The sequence below is a fragment of the Carassius auratus genome, unplaced genomic scaffold, assembly GCF_003368295.1.
Source record: "Carassius auratus strain Wakin unplaced genomic scaffold, ASM336829v1 scaf_tig00020768, whole genome shotgun sequence".
Lineage (NCBI taxonomy): Eukaryota > Metazoa > Chordata > Actinopteri > Cypriniformes > Cyprinidae > Carassius > Carassius auratus.
This window is the reverse complement of record NW_020525055.1, coordinates 194,915-213,686: the sequence shown is the minus strand read 5'-3', so window position 1 is coordinate 213,686 and position 18,772 is coordinate 194,915. Positions and strand designations below refer to the sequence as shown.

General features: G+C 41.4%; 1 protein-coding gene across 2 annotated transcripts in view; it reads right to left on the bottom strand.

Annotated features, from left to right (window-relative positions):
- Positions 1-18,772, bottom strand: part of cdkal1 (CDK5 regulatory subunit associated protein 1-like 1) — a 221,278-nt gene that overhangs the window by 31,166 nt on the left and 171,340 nt on the right. For both annotated transcript variants that reach the window (XM_026249271.1, XM_026249272.1), the window contains exon 12: positions 18,172-18,234. In XM_026249271.1, the coding sequence (XP_026105056.1) occupies positions 18,172-18,234 (63 nt within the window). The remainder of the gene's footprint in view (positions 1-18,171; positions 18,235-18,772) is intronic.

Below are 18,772 nucleotides of genomic sequence, written 5' to 3'. Positions count from 1 at the left end.
CAAAACCAATTGTATAGAACTGTGGGTATATTTGGTACTGCTTTTTCCTGGCTCTCCTTATATCTATGTGATCCGATTTTAGATCCCTACTGCCCCCCTGAAACAAGGTGTCCCCCAGGGTTCTGTTCTTGGGCCTATGCTGTTTATTCATCTGCTCATATTCTCACACTAAGCATTCTGCCCATATGACCCTTATTCTGGCTAAACCGCATTTGGCTACCAGTGGCCTATCATATTAAGTTTAAAATTCTCTTGTTTACTTTTTAAGCCTTTCTTGGTCTGTTTCCTAACTTTGTTCCCTATTTTTCACCTCATTCATTGCAGTCCTCTGATCTCACCTTCCCTCGGTATCGCCTCTCTTCCATGGGGGGCAGATCATTTAGTGTAGTTGCCTCTAAATTATGCAACTCTTTTCTCAGATCACTCTGAGTCTTTTCCTCGCGTTGCCTTACTCTGAATCAACAAACAAAAAACATACCATTAAGAGCCGTGCTTGCACAGGTTCTGCGCAATCCTCTTCACTAATATTTTCGGTGTCTCAATCGGCTCAAACTGATAAGCAATATTAACACTGTTGTTTACAAAATAACACGGGAAAGCATACTGAGGTGAGGGGCGTGTTATTTAGACGCACACTAGAGGCGGCACACTGGGCCAGCTGACCAATCACAGCCCATCGTGTGTTTCTGAGGGAGGGGCCTCATAAAACCAGGAAATCATCAGAGCGTTCGTCAGAAAAGGGACAGAGCAGTTAAGTATAAAGTTAAATTATGTGAAAAATTTTGTTGTTTTGTTTTTTTAAATGAAGCATTAACACGTTAGACTTCACCAACTGGACCTTTAAAGTGTGCCCCTACCAAACCTGCTATCACTGTATCATTTTAAAATTTGATATTAAAATAACTAACTAAACAAAGTATCTTGGACTAATTTTATGATATGTTTATTTTCTGGAGCTTGACAGCCACTGCTCATTGCCTGCTTTCACTGTATGAAGAAAAGCAGCTTGGACATTTGGGTAAACATCTCATTTTATGTTCAACAGAAGACAGATAACATGAGAGGAACACAAACTCATGAGTGAGCCATCAATATGATGAACACTGATTAATATAGCACGGTTAAAACCTCTGCGGCCCTCAGCGTCTGTGATGATGATTTATGAGTGTGTCCTGTCTATACACACACTTCCTTTATGAAAGACACAACACACCCCAACTGCAGATATATGATCTCCTGATGGTGGTCTTGTGTACTTCATGACCTCACGTCTGCAGGGGAACACGTGTGTGTGTGTGTGTGTGTGTGTGTGAGAGGCTGATTGAGCTGAATTAACAGATGGAAGCAGATGGTGAGGAATTAGATGGATGGATTTTATGAGGGTCAGAACTAAAGAAAAGCAGATTCCTGTCAGCCCGTTAAACCTGGTGATGGACCGCTGAAGATGGGATTCTCTGAGAAACATCAGGATGTTTGAGGACACAGTGAGATGAGGACGAGACATTAACCCTGTGCATGAACTGTGGTGTGGGTTCATCATTACATCTCCAAACAATGATGATTCAATCATTATTAACAGCTTTTTTTAACAAAGTTCAAGCTGCTCTGATCCATGCAATGAAAATGCTTTGAGATCAAGACCACGAAGCTCCAGAAAGAGCTGTTTTAGCTCGTCACACAGGTTTATAAGTGTGAGTAATGATCAACCATCCCCTCAAGAGCGTGAATCACTGTGGACAGATGAAAGTTCAGAGAAATCTCAACTCAATCTGGTTTATACTTCAGTTCACTCTCATTTCTATCATGTCAAGATTATGTACAGATGTCTACAGATGAAACAAAAACAATTAGAAGTGAAGTTGCTGTTTCAGTGCTTGAACAGTTTTTATAATAGATGATGATCCTCAGCACAGTCGGACCGGAATCTGACTTCACGATAACGGCTGTCAAAGCAACTTGCTCTGTTTGGTAATAAGGTGTTGCTAAACCGCTGCCGAACACACGTGGGATTAAACCGAATTAAATCCACATTTACCAGCACATTAATTGTGTGAAAGCAAACAGATGCATGTTCAAACACACACTGTGCTGAGCGTGGGCTGCTGAGATGAGCAGTGTTTCTCTGGCCGCTGGAAACTGAGGCATTCTGGGAGTTCACATTCCTCAAGGGCCCTTTTAGAAAACAAACATATGCCTCTCTTTGCCACAGCTTACATATTAACGATCCGAGCTTCATTTAAAGCGTGTACGCTGCTAAACGTCATGTTGAGTCTGACAGCGGGAATCAAAGCATCTGAGGTTATGCAAATCATCATCCAACTGACAGATGTCAATCATCTCTCTGTGGATATTTACAGACATCAGCATCGAGGCATTTTTAACGTATAGTTCACCCCTAAATGCACAATTACTGTATTTCTAACCTGTAAGACTTTCTTCTGATAGAAGAGGATATTTAAAGTACATTTGGACCCCAGTGAGATTCACTGTATGGGCAAAACAAAATCATTCTTCAAAACACGTTTCACAGAAGAAAGTCAGTCCTACGACACGACGGGGAGTAAGTGTGAAGCTGTTGTAGGTGGACTAACCACTTAATAATGAGCCACACAAGACAGACTCATGCACAGCACACAAAGCTGCTTTGTCTCAGAACGTAGCGCTAGCATGAGCGGAGACTCTGAAGAGTGAGATGTGGCCTGAGCACACACATCAAAGATCAGCACACACACCGCACATCATCAGAGGATCGGTCGATCGATCGATGAGAGACCCACAATCCCCGGCTTTCATCTGCTCAGATCAGACTCCTGAAGGAGCAGCGAGGCTCACACAAACACAAGCCTCTCTTTCACCGGACACACACACACAGCCTGGACACACACACACCAGCAGTGTGTCCTACAGCCAAATCCAGACACGATATCTGACAGTGAAGGACAAACCCCTGCAACTCTGCCTTACGATGTTTGTGCAGAAACGGTGTTCAGACAGTATCAGCCGCGGTGTGATGTGCTGCGTGTCAATAGAAACAGTCTTCAGACACGACAAGCATTTGCAGATCTGAACAATACTGTATGATGAATGCGGCTGTATTGATGTCCTCCTGGACGAAACACACAATGAAGTCTTGAAATCACAGGCTGCTATAGAGTCACAGCTCAACAGAAGCCATGATCCGTCTGTGAAAGCGTCTTGAGCAGATGATTGTGCCGCTGTGGACTAGTTTCAGGGGCTTTGACATGAAAGGCTTGTTAACCGTGGCTCCAGATGTGTTTGCCCACCCAAAACTCAACATGCCTCGCAGCAGATAAAGCAGACGAGAGTCACATTAGTCTCATTAATACAACATTAACAAACATACAGCAACTCATTCACTCGCTGTGACTCTCGTCTGCACTTCAGCTTTAGGAGCGCTTTAAAACTGACTGATGACATTCATCAACCAGTGACTAACATATGATATAGATGTCAGAACTCAGGATAAACTCTTGAGACACTCTCTGCATGAAATGTGGACGTCTGGACTGAAATAAACCTGTATGAGAACAGCAGCTCTACTGCTAAATCTGTCGCCTAACTAGATAAATCATCTATATCTCTCTTTTAATTCTTCAAAGGAGCCAATGCCATAATGCACTGCAACAAGTAAACAAAAGAAAAAGAAAAATCTATCGCAGATGGTGCACAAAGACAACTGAATTGTGTCCTAAAACAACATTATCTCAATACTGAATATTACACATGCAGCTCAAGAGAGATCTGAGCTGGTGTCTGATGGGTAGTTCACTATTAAAGGCTCATATGATGTGATTTACATTTATTCTTGCTCTTTGGAGTGTTACAAGCTCTTGGCGCATGAAAAGATCTGCACTGTAGCAAAGACTAAAGTCTCAAACCCAAAGAGATATTCTTTAATTAAGTCAACCACACCCCACTAAAACGCCTCATTTAAACACAGTCCCACACGTCTACGTCACTATGTGTAAAGATTTGCATAACACCGCCCAAATTTTCAGGCAAAGATAGAAGCTGTAACTTTTATTCTCTCTCTGCCGCTGTCATGTTGTGGAGACGCTGTGTTTCATTGTGAAAGTGAAGCTTGTTTGTTTGTTCTTCTAAGAGAGGACACAGACAGATATCAGTGGTTCAGTTGTCTCTACAACACTGTTCTGGAATATTCAGATGTGTGCAGAGTGTTTTAAGGAGGATGAAGACTCTTCTGTGAGTAGCCCGTGTCTGTTTTTATAAAGTGTGGCAGTTCCAACTTCACAAGGACAGTCTGGTGTTCTGACTCAGTCTGTAAGTGTGTTTTCATATGTAAAGGATGTTTCACTGATGATTCAAACACAGTTTTGAGCAGAGTGTAGAGTAGAGCTTGTTGTCATTTCTCCGATCAAAGACAGTAGAAGTTATTATAATCAGTAATTATGTCTCCACTGGATGCAACAAATGCCTCGTTTGTAATGGGTTTTATTGGTTTCATTCTGTGTGCTGGTGTGTGTGTGTGTGTGTGTGTGTGTGTGTGTGTGTGTGTGTGTGTGTAGACTGTCTTGCTGTAGATTCTCCTATCAGCTCACTGTCTCAGGGAAACACAGAAAGCTCCAGAGAGAGATCGTTCTCTAAAACAACAGACTAAAGAGCAGAAACAAAAGCACACATCTGTAAACCACTGCAGGACGATGAATGTGCCTTCAAACGAGCGCAGACAGAGACAGAGACAGAGACAGGACACTCGCCTCTTCTCTTCTCTTACAATAACAAGGCAGTGTTTCCAGACATCTAGAGAGCATCACACAAAGATTCCTGTCCAAGAGACAAACGAAAGCAGCACTTTAAAAGTTGTCCAAATTAAGTTCTTAGCAATGCATATTACTATTTAACAATTAAGTTGTGATATATTTACAGTAGGAAATTTACAAAATATCTTCATAGAACATGATCTTTACTTAATATCCTAATGATTTTGGCATAAAAAAGGTATTGTTGGCTATTGCTACAAATATACCTGTGCTACTTTGACTGTTTTTGTGCTCCAGGGTCACATGTGATATATAAAGTGTGGGAAACGTGTCAGTGTCTGTGCTGAAGTGTGTCATGAGTGTGTGTGATCAGAAGAAAAGAGCTGAGTTGATCCTGGAGCGACAGTAAAACCATTATTCACTCGCTCTCTCAAACATGAATGACTTCTTTCAGAACAATCTTCATGCAGTGACACTCGTGTCTGAACATGACCATCTGATCTGAGAGGAGCGGTGTGATTCCAGAGAGCTCTGTTCTGCGTGTGAATCTATGGTATGATCAGAAGACAACACATTCAACCAATCTCCAACAGCTGATGTTTATATGGAAAACAGTCGCCAGGACGTGTCTGGAACGACAGAAGCATGAGTAAATGCTGACAGTTCAAGCCACCTGAATCACTAACACCAGTTTACCACTGATATCTCAGACCACTTGTTTTGTTTTTTTCGATCAACTTAAAAAAAAAAAAAAAAAAAAAAAATATATATATATATATATATATATATATATATATATATATATATATATATATATTAACAAAACAACATCCATCACAACCAATAGACAAACAGGGAAGGGGGAAGCAAGAGACACTAATAAATTATATTATCAATAATTTACCATTTGAAATAGAGAGAAAAAAAAAATGACATGGTCATTACTTGACATAGTCCAACATGTCAGAAGAAAACCACTGCCCATGCATCAACAGTACCAGGTTTAGATGTTAATTTGTGCCATTGTACATTCACAGGCCACTATCCCAGGGAGGCTATGAATCCAAAATGTTCATTCATGATTCCATATATGTTTAATAGAAAGAGGCTTTACAGTGTGATCATTACGTTTATTATATATGAGAGAAACGGATGACCGACCAGAGGGTGGTGCGATCTAATCCCATATAGTTTGAGAGGATAGAGGTGTTCCCAGGGATCTCCATAGGCATGAAAAGCCAAAATATGATGATGCTGGTAAACAAAACTTGGTTCTTAATTCTTGAAGTGAGGAGAGTCCTTGGTTATTATATCACCGCATGTGTTTATGCCCAATGTAGAACAAGAGGTCTGGACAAATGGCTGATTTCCCCATAAAAAATGTAAGTTGTTACACAATTTGAAAGGTCCTCACATCAGACGTTCCACTCTTTCCAGATCCTAATAGAATTGGTCACAAATGGGCCAAATTCATATTTAACATTAATATTTCCTGTGCCAGCAAATAGAATATCTTGGAGCATATGTGGTTTAACCTTGTCAGCTTTGATTACTCTTCATGAAGCTTTAGATTGAGGATCAACCCAAATATTAAGAGCCTTAATAATATTTCAGAATTTGGCACAGCCAATCCTCCTGAAAGTATAGGACGCTGCGATGTGAAGTTTTACTCTGGGTCACTTACCATTCCAGATAAACTGGGAGAGTATGGAACTGATCTCCTTAAAGTAACCTGGAGGAGGTTACTTAATTAAAATTAATTAAGGTGAGGTAACAAACTCATTTTGACGGTGGTGATTTTGCCTTGAAGAGAGACTTTAAGATTATTCCATCTTTGAGTATCACTCTTGATCTTGACTAACATGTTATTAAAATGGTTTCTGGCAGTATTATGAATCTGTTTATATATGGTAATACACAAATAGATGAAAGTGTCTTTAATAGTTGACCTTAACATTGGTAACTGACATCAAAGCAGATATGGTCCAGTGTGGCGAGTGGGGCGGGGCCGAGAGGCGAGGGGCGGGGCCGAGAGGCGAGGGGCGGGGCCGAGAGGCGTGGGAACGAGGAGTGAGGCCAGGTGTAGTGATTGGAGATGAGCTGCACCTGCGCCCCACCGCCGGTCTCGAGTCCCACAGAGGAGATGGAAGGATATAAAACTGGAGCGACTATAGTGAAGGACGAGAGAGGACCAGGCCTGGGCCATATTTTATGTGTTTGCTTTTTATTTATGCGCACCAGTCGTCCGTGAGGGGCTGGTGCGCTGTTTTGTGTTTATTTTTGTCATTAAAGTTTCGTTTTGATTGTCCGCCGGTTCCCACCTCCTTCTTCCCGATGAATAGGAAGGTTTTATCATTACATCCAGTTTATCTTGTACCCAAATAAACTACTGAAGTCCTCAAATTCCTTAATTATACCAGTTATTGACATACCAAAATGATCTAAATATATAATAATCTAATCAGTGTACAACAAAAAAATATGATTATGGTCATGAATCTTAATCAGTGTAACGTCGGTTTTCCTAAAAGCTTGTGCTAGAGGTTCAGGGGATAAACAAGACATCCCTGCCTCGTTCCACACTGTAAAGGGAACGGGAGGGAGATAATATTACCAGATAAGACTGATGCCTCCTCTGAGGGGTAGAGGGTCCTAATCATAGAAATGTAATGTTCAACAAAACCAAAACATTGCAGAACTGCCCACACATAGTTCCACTCTAGCCTGTCAAAGGCTTTTTCTGCGTCAAGAGAAAAGACAGCACAGGGCTTAGAAGAGAATCTGCATGAAACCGTCAATGCATATTATCAGACACGTGATGTCCCTTAATAAAACTGGTTTGGTCCTCTTTGATTAAGTTATCAATTACATTTTTAGTTTTAGCAAACTTTTAGATCCCATGGGATGAGTGATAACGGATCTTTACCCTTTTTAAGAAGCAGTGATATCAAATACGTTTTTGGACTCTATGAAATGTACCATACTCGATTGCAAAATTAAATGTCAAGCATGAGAGCCCTTACCATATCCCATATTTCTAAATATAATTCAGGAGCTAGGCCTGGTGATTTGCGCTTCTGAAGGCTGTTTAGTGCTTCATGAAGCTCCTCCAAAGAGTCTTCATCCATCTGTGTGATCCGAGGCAGTTCTAATTTATCCAAGTACTCTCTACAAACTCATCAAAATCAGTTTCGGTTTAATACAGATGGGTGTAAAAACACAAAATATGTTATTAATTAAGCTAGGATTTGTGGTAACCTGGTCATCCAAAAAGATTTTATTGCACAGATATATGCCTTCTAGGTCTCTCTGATTCCAAATAATATGTTTTCCTTGTCCGGTGTAAAATAAACTCTGCCTTTGGTTGTGAAAGTAACTCATATTCCTTTTTCAAGGAAGACAGTCGTGTAGCTTGTTGATCAGAAATTATTTGATATTTTTTAATAATTGGATCTTATTTTCTTATTGTATAAAATGGCTCGCTTTAGCGAGAGCAGAAGAACAACATTCACAGAATCCTCGCTTTGCACACTTCATCATTTCCTTCAATATTTGAGGGTCTACATCACAAGACTGTACATCACAGCAGAGTGATCAGACAATACAATCAGTAATATAGAGACGGAAGAGTTAGATGAAATTAGAGATGGGCTGAGAAATATGGCATCTATCCTAGAAAAAGTCTTATGTCTGTTAGATAAAAAGTGAAGTCCTTTGATGAAGTATTCTGGATTCTCTACGTTCTGTGATAAATTGATTCAATATCTTAGATGATGGGTTAGTTGTAGTATCAGGATGAGATTTATCCAGTGCAGGATTTAAGACAGCATTAACATCACCACCCATCACTAAAGGACAATCAGCTGCTCAAGTAATATATTGGAAATATTTGTCTGTCTCATTCGGGCAGTAAATGGAAACCAATGCAAACCTGTCATTATGTATTTTTCAGAGTATAAAAGAAAATCTACTCTCATTATCATTCCCCGTTCTGTTCAATAGTTAAATGCAACCTCCTATCCACTAAGATAAGCACCCCTTTCATTTTATTATAAGAACAAGAGAAGGCTTCCAGTTTGTAATACTTGTTTTGAAAATGTGTCACATCACATTGTTTTAAATGGGAATCTTGTATAGGGCACAGGAAATCGATTTGCGGTGCAAATATTCTAATATACGGGTACGCTTAATAGCAGACTTTAGGCCATTCATGTTCAGTGATGATATATTTAGAACATGCATTGTGTGCTCATATTGCCAAGGTTATGTCTAAGTGGAGCAACACAAAAGCAATGCACTACTGCCAGTAACATGTAGACGTTAGTATATATCCTAGATACCAATCCATCTAGATGCATAATCCTTTTAAAGAAAATCATAATAAATAAAAGTATTGATGTCTGTTGAAGGGCATAAAAAAAAGAAAAAAAAAAAAAGAAAAAGGAACAATAGACAACTATGTACAAAATCCAAAGCAGACAGCACATACCCGAGAGTGTAGGTCTACATAAACAAAAGAAACACATGTTGATGCAGGACCAGTCCACTTCAGTGCAAGACATGTCACCAAAAAGGCCCAGTGAGCCAAAAACGTAATAATCCAACCTGCTCTCAATTAGCCCGAAAAAAAAAAAAATACTGAATATATATATTTAAAAAAATATATACCGTATTTTCCGGACTATAAATCGCACTTTTTTCATAGTTTGGTTGGTCCTGCGACTTATAGTCAGGTGCGACTTATCAAAATTAAAGGTGCTGTAGGGAACTTTTGTAAAAAAATATTTTTTACATATTTATTAAACCTGTTATTATGTCCTGACAGTAGAATATGAGACAGATAATCTGTGTAAAAACTCAATCTACTCTGGCTCCTCCCAGTGTCCTATTGCCATTTGCAGAAACTCCATCGCTCCCGGTAAGAAACAACCAATCAGAGCTGCGGTCCGTAACTTTGTTTGTGTTCAAAATGTAGAAAAATATATATAATAAGCGAGTACACCATGAATCCATTTTCCAAACCGTGTTTTTAGCTTGTCCTGAATCACTAGGGTGCACCTATAATAAGTGTTTATATTCGGACTATTTTAGATTGCTTCGGGGGTACCGCGGCGGAGTAACCCAGTACCTTTGTGATTCTTCATAGACATAAACAGAGAGAAGTAGTTCCGGCTACGATGTTCTTCCGCAAGACGCAAGCTGTTCTGTTTATTAACCGCTAGAGCGTCAAAAGTTCCCTACCGCAGCTTTAATTTGACATGAACCGAGAGAAATGAACCAAGAGAAAACATGACAGTCTCCAGCGGCGAGAGGGCGCTCTGTGCTGCTCAGTTCTCCTGTAGCTTACACTGAAGACATAGAGCGCCCTCTCACGGCTGGAGACTGTCATGTTTTCTCTTGGTGCTTGGTTCTAAATAAATGTGACTTAACAATGTTCACTTTCACTGTCACTTTTTTATAGTCCAGTGTGACTTATGTTTTTTTTCCTCATCATGACGTATTTTTGGACTGATGCGACTTATACTAAGGTGCGACTTATAGTCCGAAAAATACGGTATATAAAATCAGTCAATATTATTTACCAACCAGTGGACGAGCATACAGGACAAGGGCAAGATTCCAAGAAGAGATTAAGAAGTGTCCATGGCCATGTTGCTATTGTCCTCTTCAGGGCAGTTAAGGCTGATTTATACTTCTGCGTCGACGTCCAGTACACACTCAAACCACTGGTGTGCAGTGTCCACGAGCATGTTACTGTCTGTCCCGCAGACCACGACAAAAGCCGAAGAAGAAGAGGCTCGTTGGAGAACTATTATAGCCGTGATGGTGGCAAATAAATATCAAATCATTATATACTTATTTAAAACTACAAAAAGGAGATAACGGAGCAGAAAAAAGACATGGCATTCTTTCAATCTCCAGAAGGATTTGTATCACAGCAGATCAACATTGTTTGTCGCTGACAACTACTGATGTATAATGCTATGTTGTATAATAAATGAAAAGACACTTGTTCTACGCTTCGTTTTATTTTATACAAGAAGGTGTAACAATAAAAAATATTAAAGTGCACAAACACACAAAACTTAAGTAACTTGGGTAACTCAATTAAGAATTGGCGCACTTAGTTTTTTGGAGAGGTGCACGTCAGGTTACAGCGTAGGCTACGGTTTAGGATGTGCGTCTATGCGTAGGCTATGGTGTAGACGGGGCAAAATAGGAGATATTTTCACCAGATACACCTGCCGAGCACCCTTCAGGATTGGTGACCTGTCATGCCATCTCAGTACACAGAAGATGGGAGTATGCGTCCGATCAGAGTTTTTCCTTCCGTCATACACGCGATGTGATGATCTCGATGTCATGGCCTTACAGTGAAGGGATCCGCCTGGAAGGTTTAGCCCTGAGGAAGCACCACCAATGTTATTTCTCCTCTGCCTTTTTTCAATGTCCGTCATTTTTTTCAGTGAGTTGTTCCAGCTGTGTTCTTAAGTTTGTGACTGTCCTGAAAACTATGCCTGCATTGCTGCCGAAGGGTCACGTGATCTCAGACCTCTTGAGAAAATAATGAGTTGTATAGAACAAGAACAACTTGATTAATAAAGCCTTTGCACTCATTTGGGTAAATCTAATAGGTTATTAATTAATTGCACTAATTAATTGCCAAATTAGTTCAACCACTCATAATTTTTGATTTGAAAGCAAAGATTACCGATCCAATTAAAAAGTCTTAGTGATAAAGCCAGCTGTAATTAAAACGAACCTCCAGGAGACTGTGAGCGCCTCAGTGCTTGAGCTCCTGACAGATCTGTGTCAAACGACAAACTACAACTAATAAAGAGAGAGCTGCGAATCAATCTGAACTACTGCTGAGTTCCCCCCACCGCCTCTGAGACAGCAGCAGGACAACAAACAGAGCTCAATCACAGAGCGATGATGAAGAGTCCACCAGACACTGGATTCAGAGAACTGAGAATCAGGAGTGAACCGATGAGATCTGGTCATATGAAGGAAATCAGAGTGGGCTGATAAACAAGCTTTAAACTAAACTGCTGCTGACTCTAACACTTTAAAGAAAAAGGAAACCGTGTTTGATGGACAACACAGGCGTGTGTGAGGAACAAACTGTGGAGACATCTGTGTGTGTGTTTCTCACAGCTGATCTGCTCTTTATTGTGGTGAAGCACAAAGCTGGACGTGAGTGATCCGCACTGGAGCTCAGAGAGGTGCTGCTGTGTCCCGGGCCGATCGCTGCTCACACACAACATTGTACTCTGCTCAATACTCTTTGACTGTGACTGATGGGCCATGCTCACTGCCATCTGGCTGCAGAGAGATCACATAAATCACTGCCCAACACTGAGCTCCTGTCTTCATTATACATCTGTACACAATATCAGCCTCTTCATGCCAGTTCACTGCACACACACACACACACACACACACTGATACTCACACACGGATACACTCACATGCCCACACTCACAGACGTACACACACACACACACACACACCGATACACTCACACACAGACACACACAGATACACACTCACACTAACATGCCAACACTCATACACAGACACACACCGATACACTCACACACAGACTGCACCGATACACTCACACAGAGACACACACTCTCACACAGACACACACCGATACACTCACACACCGATACACTCACACACAGACACACACTGATACACTCTCACACAGACACACACACCGATACACTCTCACACAGACACACACACCGATACACTCACACACAGACACACCGATACACTCTCACACAGACACACACACCGATACACTCTCACACAGACACACACACCGATACACTCACACACAGACACACACACCTAAACACTCACACACAGACACACACACCGATACACTCACACACAGACACACACCGATACACTCACACACTGATACACACACAGACACACACACCGATACACTCACACACACCGATACACTCCCACACAGACACACACACCGATACAATCACGCACAGACACACACACCGATACACTCACACACAGACACACACACTGATACACTCACACACAGACACACACACCAATACACTCACACACAGACACACACCGATAAACTCACACACCGATACACTCACACACAGACACACACCGATAAACTCACACACCGATACACTCACACACAGACACACACCGATACTAGGGCTGGGTATCGATTCAGATGTTCCAGATCGATTCGATTTCGATTCTCGATTCGATTTCGATTTTCGATTCGATTTTCTATTAGAGCTGTAATCGGGCCTTAAAAGTTAAGCCCGACATGTCCCGAGTCCGACACGTACATTTTGATTGACAGCTTTTTAAAAGCCCGAACCCATTTACAACCCGACATTATTCAAATGTACGCAGCACACAGCTCTTTTGCCTTTTGTCAGGAATGAGTCATTTATACATGGTTTAACATAACTTATACATGAATAACGAAATAGGCCACTTGAAAGTTTGAACAAAGAAATAAAATAAGTCCTCTGCAACATCGTAACATCTAAGCACTCTATAAATAGCCCTAGGTATAGGCTCATTTAGCATATAAATAGGCCAACGCACCAATAAAAACAAGTCTTTCTTAAAAAATTTAATTAAGATAAATTATAAATTAAGATGGGTATTTGGCAATAACGAAATGAATTAAGATAAAGGCTCTGCCGGATTTGCTTCGCCATAGCAGCTGACATAATAAAATAATAATGCCAACATTAGCTTATATAGCCTACTCTGTCTACATTATGCATTTAAGACTCAAATAATATTTAGTTATTATTTGAAAAACATTTATTCACCAAGATTAAGAAAGGCCTAAGTGTTTTTGTGGAGGAAAATGATTGAATCCACTGTAGATGGCTTCAGCGCGCTCCTGCGCTCCCTGATGGTGCGTCATTATTCACTCATTATTCTCATTATAAACAAGGTCAAAACTTTTCCAAACCTACCCAGCATACATTTTCGCATCTTTCTCGGATTTACTGCACAAGCCCGAGCCCGGCCCGATTGGCAATGGGCTTCTTCACACTGCCTGAACATGTGCAATTGTGCTTTTGAAGACTACTGACCACGCGCACCTGTCCGCGCGGTTGTCTGCTCAGAGCCTCGGCACACACTCTCCGATGGCGATTTTTACGTCACGCCTACCTAGCGGTCCATAGTGGACTCACGGACGCAGAAAGAGGCTTTAAGATTCAGTCTGTAAGACACGAACGGGAGCATGACCTGACGCGCAACATTGCAGAAAATGTGCGTTCACAAATGTAGCCTATGTTGATCCAAATATGGAAAGCACTTTCGAAATTAATAATATGAGGTTCTCTCCAGGGATGTTTTGCCACATTTCTTTCAATTAAGGATGATTGCTGCGTAGTATATGGTGTTTCCATTTGCTTTAACTTCTTCAAGTGAGATGCAAAAGTTTTGTGTGTGTGTGTTGAGCATATGGTGAGCCGCATTTGAATTCGTGACGGGCCGCGGGTTGAGAACCACTGCTTTAAACTGAATGAATGAATGACAGGTTCATTGGTAATATCGCACAAGGCACATAAGAGGGTGACATCTAGTGGAGAAGATTTGTAATTAGATCAACGCTAATCTTACATTCAATGTCAGCGGAAATAAATATGGAAAAAAAATCGATTCATGGCCTTTGAGAATCGATTTTGAATCGACCACATTTAAGAAAACGATTAATGGAAAAATCGATACCCTCACACACCGACACACACACACACACACACCGATAAACTCACACACCGATACACTCACACACAGACACACACCGATACACTCAACACAGACACACACCGATACACTCACACACCGATACACTCACACAGACACACACCGATACACTCTCACACAGACACACACCGACACACTCACACACAGACACACACCGACACACTCTCACACAGACACACACCGACACACACACACACACCGATACACTCACACAGACACACACCGATACACTCACACACAGGCACACACCGATACACTCTCACACAGACACACACGATACATTCTCACACCAATACACTCACACACAGACACACACCGATACACTCACACAGACACACAAACCGATACACTCTCACACAGACACACACACCGATACACTCAAACACAGACACACACGATACACTCACACACCGATACACTCTCACAGACACACATTGATACACACACAGAAACACACCGATACACTCTCACACAGACACACACCGATACACTCACACACAGACACACACACCGATACACTCACACACAGACACACACCGATACATTCTCACACCAATACACTCACACACAGACACACACCGATACATTCTCACACCGATACACTCTCACACACACCGATACACACACAGAAACACACCGATACACTCTCACACAGACACACACCGATACACTCACACACAGAAACACACCGATACACTCTCACACAGACACACACCGATACACACACAGAAACACACCGATACACTCTCACACAGACACACACCGATAAACTCTCACACAGACACACACCGATACACACACACAGAAACACACCGATACACTCTCACACAGACACACACCGATACACTCTCACACAGCCACACACACAGATACACTCTCACACTCATGCTAACACACTCACACACATACACACAGATACACTCACACACAACTCTTTCTCTCTCTCTCACACACACACACACACACGTTTGTTTTTGTGTAAAGTGTGTTCATCCCATAGGTGTAATGGTTTTTATACTGTACAAACTGTATATTCTATGGCCCTACACCAACCCTACACCTAACCCTAACCCTCACAGGAAACTTTGTGCATTTTTAGACTTAAAAAAATAATAATTTTGTGATTTACTAGCTTGTTTCCCCTTTGGGACCTCAATTTAGGTCCCCACCTTGACACAAATCTCCAAGAGTTGGTGTGTATTCAGGTTTGAGTCCCCACCAGAGTAGAAAAACATGTACACACACACACACCTCAAAAACACATTATAAAGATCTTTGTAATGACTGTCATGCATTTAATTTGTATATATACAGAAAAGACTGCGCTACAGCACTCATTTTAACCTTCTGATTCAATGTGTGCAGCTGCTGTAACAACAACTCGAAAACAAAACAACAACAAATATAATAATCAAGATAAACAAGCGATTTCCTTGACATTAAACCTGGCTAAGTGTTTATTAACATTAATTTATCAGGTTTGTGCTGCAAGAAACGAGACCGTTTCCCTGATCCCAGCAAACACAAAACAACAACAAAATAAATCTCAGAAAATCACTCATGAATTGAGATTTAGCGCAAGTGAGGGACATGAAGGGAAGGACATTAAAATCTCCAGCAACAAAAGCAAGGCTCATTTCTGTCTGCCTCCTGCTCTGAAGAGCTTTCAGAGGTTAGTGTAGTGACTTCATTCACAGCACAGGACATTAGCACAGCTAAGAGAGCAGGTTATTCAGCGTGGCAGGAGACACGTCTGTGTGTTATTGTGGAGAGGAGTTATCCAGCGCCGCCAGACGCTGACCCCAGCTACACCGGACACACAGCCAGAGCTGATCGCTCTCAGCACAGCCTTCAGCAGCACGACCCAAAGCCCCAGTCGTGTGGACACACACACACACACACACACACACACACACAGAGAGCTCATTTCTGAAACTCTGTGACATCACAACTGATGTCATTTCCAGCAGAGCTCCTGTCCTCGATAAGGGATCTCTACATGGAGTGAAGCAGCAAATCACTGAGCAGACTCTTACTCTCATCAAACTATCATTTTGAGATCATGCAGAAGGTGTGAAAATATTACTTGTGTTATTAGATTAGAATAAGTACTTTCATTCTGAAACAGATTGAAATATTTCCACCACTGTCATGTTATTAATCACAATCCATCACTGGAGATGATGTAATGACATGATGATGCTGCAGAAAAATGACTAGTGTGTGATATAGTTAGAGTGTAAAACACTTATTTAAACAAATACATTATGAGTGTGTGTGTGTGTGTGTGTGTGTGTGTGTGTAAGTGCCTGACTGCAGCTAAATAGGACTGAAAATTCTGCCAACCAGAGGTTAGACTGCCCTTGAGGCACTGAACCCCCAACTGCTCCCCGGGAGCCACAGCATAAATGATGCCCACTGCTCCGTGTGTGTGTTCACGGTGTGTGTGTGTGTGTGTTCACTGCTGTGTGTGTGTGTGCACTGTGGATGGGTTAAATGCAGAGCACAAATTCTGAGTATGGGTCACCATACTTGGCTGTATGTCACGTCACTTTCACTTCAATCACACACACACACACACACACACACACACTTACTCCAGGCACATCTTGCAATGTAAGAACATGTATGTGAAGAGCGATGTGAAAAAGCCTCAGGAATCACGGCCATGTGTAATTACTGTGCTAACGACTGGGGGAGGGGCTGGGGGCTGGGGGCAGGGCTACCTTATGCAAATAAGCATCAATCCTTGATGCATTCAGATTTAAATGTAAAATAAACACAGGCCTCATGAGCTCAGACTGAAGCGAAACACACGAGGAACAGATCTGTGACACACACAGCAACACCGCACAATCTGATTAAAATCAATCACACACACATTTATTACACGTGTCATCTGTGGAATACATGACTGATCCATCCCAGCATTCTGTAGTGTTCCTGCATAAATGACACTAAACTTATCTTACAGGAAGCTGGCTCATAATCAGCAGAATAATCTTCTGATCCACACCTCACATTCACATTCAGCCCGAGCAGTGAGCTTCAAATCATGTTTTAATGTGGACCTGAGGTTTCTGAATGACCTCTGACCTCTGACCTGCGTTCAGAGCACAAACTCAAGGAGTGTCCTCTTCATTTAATCACACTCAGACAGACAGAAGAGCACAGATCTGGTTTAGGAGTCCCTGTATGAAGATCTGTTCACTCACATCAGCCTAGATGCATTCTGATCCTTCCCTCTGACCTCTGACCTCTGACCTCTACCTTTAATCTCAGACATAAGCAGACTGTAAGAAACGACAGGATACACACATAACTCACAGATCAACGTCCACTGAAGAGAGAAAACATGTACAGAAGCTGAAAGCAGGAAGTATTTTAAAAGCGTGACCACAGATCTGCTGTTCTCTGGTTAATGAAGATCAGTGTCAGAATGAGACGAGAGCATTCAGAGACTGCAGCGTTTCTGTGATAGAGTCACGTGAGCTCAAACAGCACACCGGTATCACTCATCATTCAGCTTTAGTTTAATAATAACCTCTCTCTCTATGGAACTCAATGCACACACATAAATAAATGAAACCGCATTAACATCTATATTAAACATAGGTTAAAACCCAGCTTCTCTTACCTTGTGGTCGTAAGGGTTGTAGGAGTGGAAGAGGGCAGAGAGCGCTTTGGTTCTGTGTTTCTTCTGTGAAAGAGAAAAGAACAACAACAAACCCCAGAGTTAATTAACTGAAGAAGAATGAAACCAAAATCAAGTCTGAACTCAGAGGCCATCAGACAGAGGAATGAAGAACAAACACTGGAAGGGAAGAAAATGAGGATATTTGCCCTCAAGACCTCTCCGTTTCAGATAATACTTCCCTAAAGTGTAATGAGATGCAAATGCTGAGCATTGAGGAGATGTGATGGATTCTAATGCAGTCACCAGTTCAAGAAAGGCTAATTATGTGCAATTATGCAGCGTCTAGTTGAAGAGAAGTCATGTTTCACAGCCAGTGGGGATGTCTCTATAATACACACATCACATATCTGATTCACATCATCAAAACGGTGACAAACATTTGAGAGAATGGCTGTAAGACTCAATTAAACTGAAAATAGTAAATGGAGTCACCATTCAAGAGTATCATGCATCGGCAGGACTTTTTTTTTGGGTCCGATACTGATTTTAACACACTTATCGTCCGATTCCGATTATTTTAACAGACTTTATTATGATTAGT